The sequence below is a fragment of the Carlito syrichta genome, unplaced genomic scaffold, assembly GCF_000164805.1.
Source record: "Carlito syrichta isolate Samal-C Ts95f unplaced genomic scaffold, Tarsius_syrichta-2.0.1 Scaffold306772, whole genome shotgun sequence".
Taxonomy (NCBI): domain Eukaryota; kingdom Metazoa; phylum Chordata; class Mammalia; order Primates; family Tarsiidae; genus Carlito; species Carlito syrichta.
This window is the reverse complement of record NW_007250868.1, coordinates 23,157-26,477: the sequence shown is the minus strand read 5'-3', so window position 1 is coordinate 26,477 and position 3,321 is coordinate 23,157. Positions and strand designations below refer to the sequence as shown.

Here is a 3,321-nt window from a genome sequence, read left to right as displayed (position 1 = left end):
GTTGGAGTCTCACTCTGTCACCCAGACTGGAGTGCAGTGGCCGCTCCCGGCCACCGCAGCCTCGACCTGCTGGGCTCCGGCGATCCTTCCGCCTCAGCCTTCCAAGTAGCTGGAACTCCAGGCGCGCGCTACCACGCCCGGCTGATTTTTGATTTATTGTAGAGATGAGGTCTGGCCAAGTTGACTAGGCTGGTTTCAAACCCGCGGGCTCAGGCCATCCACTCACCTCAGCCTCCCAAAGGCGCGGGATTCCAGGCTGAGCCACCGAGCCTGGTTCACTTTTTGGATTTCTTATAGAGACAAGGTCTTGCCACGTTGCCCAGGCAGGTCTCGAACCCGTGGACTCAGGCAGTCCTCTCACCTCAGCCTCCCAGAGTGTTGGGATTCTAGGCGTGAGCCACAGCGCCTAGCCCACTGCCACTTGATCTTTCCTTCCGCCTGCTTTTCCCCTTCCTACCTCCTTTGCTGTACCTCCATAGAGGCTGTCTCCCGATTTTGCACGCTGTCCTGACTGTTCCTTCCCCTCACATCTGTGGATTTCACCTTTTTGGGCTGTTGAACAGATGCAGTTTCTAAGGCCCGTGCCTGGGACGTGAATAGATGTCCCCAGAAACAAGGGTCCCAGGACAGATGTATTTAGAAAACGTGGGGCGCAGCAGGTGTGTTGGCATGAGCCTTTCTTAGAACCTTTCGGTTGCAAGTGATCCACTCTTTCTAGAAGGGTTACTCAGTCCCAGAATGCATAGCTTTCCTTCAGCCTATTTGCAGTCTGGCAGTCCTGGGGCTACAAGGCCCTCGACGGAGCTGGCGGTGTTGTGTCCAACACTCGTGCATTTTTCTCTACGCAATACGGTTTGCACTTCAGCTACTTATTACTTACAAGGGCACCTTCAAGTTTAAAGATGGCAGCTGCACCGTGTGTTTCTGAAGGAGCCATTTTTCTCCTCCAGCGTCTGCGGCGAAAGGTATCTGAACTACGCTGTTTCCAGTGAAATTTCCAGCCGATTAAAGAAGCATATTCCCAGCCCTCTCGGTCTTCAAATTCCTCCATGGCCTAAAACAGAAGTCAAAATTTTAACGATGATAATGATATTCTTTATATTGATAAAACAGCCATTTGATCAATCAACAGATATTTCGCATGAGAAAATCTCCTTTGGGCCAGATGGTGGCGCATGCCTGTCATCCCAGCACTTTGGGAGTGCGAAGCAGGAGGACTGCTTGAGCTCAGGAGTTCAAGACCAGCCTGGGCAGCATAGTGAGAACTCATCTCTACCAAAAATTAAAAATAAAATAGCCAGTAGTCCCAGCTATTCAAGAGACGGGCCAAAAGGCTAGCTTGAGTTCAGGAGTTCAACGTTGTGATGAGTCTTGACCATCTGTACTCCAGCCTCGGCAACAGAGTGAGATTCTATTCAAAACAAACAAACAAAAAATTTACTCTGGGCGAAGCACAGTGCTCAAGCCAGGGGTACCGTAAAAAATAAAACAGACAGGGTCTCTGCCCTTGCAGATTGGAGGACTATGGGGACAGAGAGAGAACATCAGGCAATTGTAGCACAGACTTAGAGGTCCACTCGGAAGGTGTGCCTAATTTTTTTTTGAGTTGGAGTCTCACTCTGCCACCCAGGCTGAAGTGCAGTGGCACGCTCACGGCCACCCCAGCATTGACCTACTGGACTCTGGCGATCCTTCTGCCTCAGCCTTCCAAGTAGCCGGAACCATAGGCGCACGCTACCATACCCAGCCCATTTTTTTATTTAATGTAGAGACGAGGTCTTGCCAAGTTGCCTGGGTTGGTCTTGAACCTGCGGGGCTCGGGCAATCCACTCATCTCGGCCTCCCAAAGTGCTGGGATGACAGATTGAGCCACCGAGTCCGGCCAGAAGGTGCACCTTACTCAGACCTGGTGGTGGGTGAAACAAGTGGATTCTTTCTCAAATTGCCTTCTGTTTTCTGACTTCATTGGTTGATAAGAACATTGCTTTTGCAACATAGTTTGGAAAACATTATCTCTATTTTATATATGGAGGAAGAACATGACATTTTCCTGGGGTTAAATGTCTTACCTAAGCTAACAGCTGCCATAACTAATAATTAAATAATAGATCAGAGTATATGACTTCTATAATAACTAACGAGTATAGTACTTTTCAGCTTAAAAATGATTGATGTACAAGTGATCTCAGTGTTCAATGTTTTATTCTATTTATCCAACAAATATGAGTGCCTGCTGTGTGACAGGAATCATGAAACCTAGGAAGCAATGAAGGAAAGACAGGGTCTTTTGTCTTCATGTAGCTGACATTTAGGTGGCCGAAAAGTTATTTAAATATATTAAAAGTGTCAGGCATGGTGGCTCATGCTATAATCACAACACTGGGAGGCCAAGGTAAGAGAATTGCTTGAGTCCAGGAGTTTGAGACCAGCCTGGGCAAAAGAGCAACACCTTGTCTCTACCAAAAACAAAACAAAACAAATAGCTGGGTGTGGTGGTGGGTACCAGTAGTCCCAGCTACTCAGGAGACTGGAGGGGGAAGGATGCTTGAGCCCAGGAGGTTGAGGCTTCAGCGAGCCATGATCGTGCCCCTGCACTCCAGCCTGGGCAACAGAGTAAGACCCTAGCTAAAAAAAAAAAAAAAAATCGTAAAAGTCTGACTGGATCTGAATTCTTATGTATCTCGTTCCAAGTCCTGAGATATTGCTGCTACTGTATCAGGTTGCCAAAATAATTTTTTTCTTTCTTTCTTTCTTTTTTTTTTTTTTAGCTGGAATCTCACTCTGTCACCCAGACTGGAGTGCAGTGGCCGCTCCCGGCCACCGCAGCCTCGACCTGCTGGGCTCCAGTGATCCTTCCGCCTCAGCCTTCCGAGTAGCCGGAATTACAGGTGCGCACTACCACGCCTGGCTGATTTTTGATTTATTATAGAGATGAGGTCTCATCAAGTTGCCCAGGCAGGTCTCGAACCCGCGGGCTCATACAATCCACTCACTTCAGCCTCCCAAAGTGCTGGGATTACAGGCTGAGCCACCGAGCCCGGTTTTTTTTTCTTTCTTTTTTCCAACAACTTAGCCTGCCTCAGAATCCCCGGGCATGTCCCAGAGTTTCCAGATCAGTAGTGTTGGGGTGAGACAGTTCTAACACATTCCCAGGTGAGATTGCTGGTGGGGCACACTTTGAGACCCCTTGAGTGCAGCACTGGGACCCCGAATTGCCAATGGTTCCTGTAGAAATACCCAGATTGGCCGGGCTCGGTGGCTCAGCCTGTAATCCCAGCACTTTGGGAGGCCGAGGTGAGTGGATTGCCTGAGCCCAGGTTC

At 49.0% G+C, this 3,321-nt stretch overlaps 1 protein-coding gene across 1 annotated transcript in view; it reads right to left on the bottom strand.

Moving 5' to 3' along the window:
* Positions 1 to 3,321, bottom strand: part of LOC103265705 (myoferlin) — a 91,497-nt gene that overhangs the window by 68,662 nt on the left and 19,514 nt on the right. The window contains exon 7 of the mRNA XM_021715170.1: positions 881 to 1,054. Within this exon, the coding sequence (XP_021570845.1) occupies positions 881 to 1,054 (174 nt within the window). The remainder of the gene's footprint in view (positions 1 to 880; positions 1,055 to 3,321) is intronic.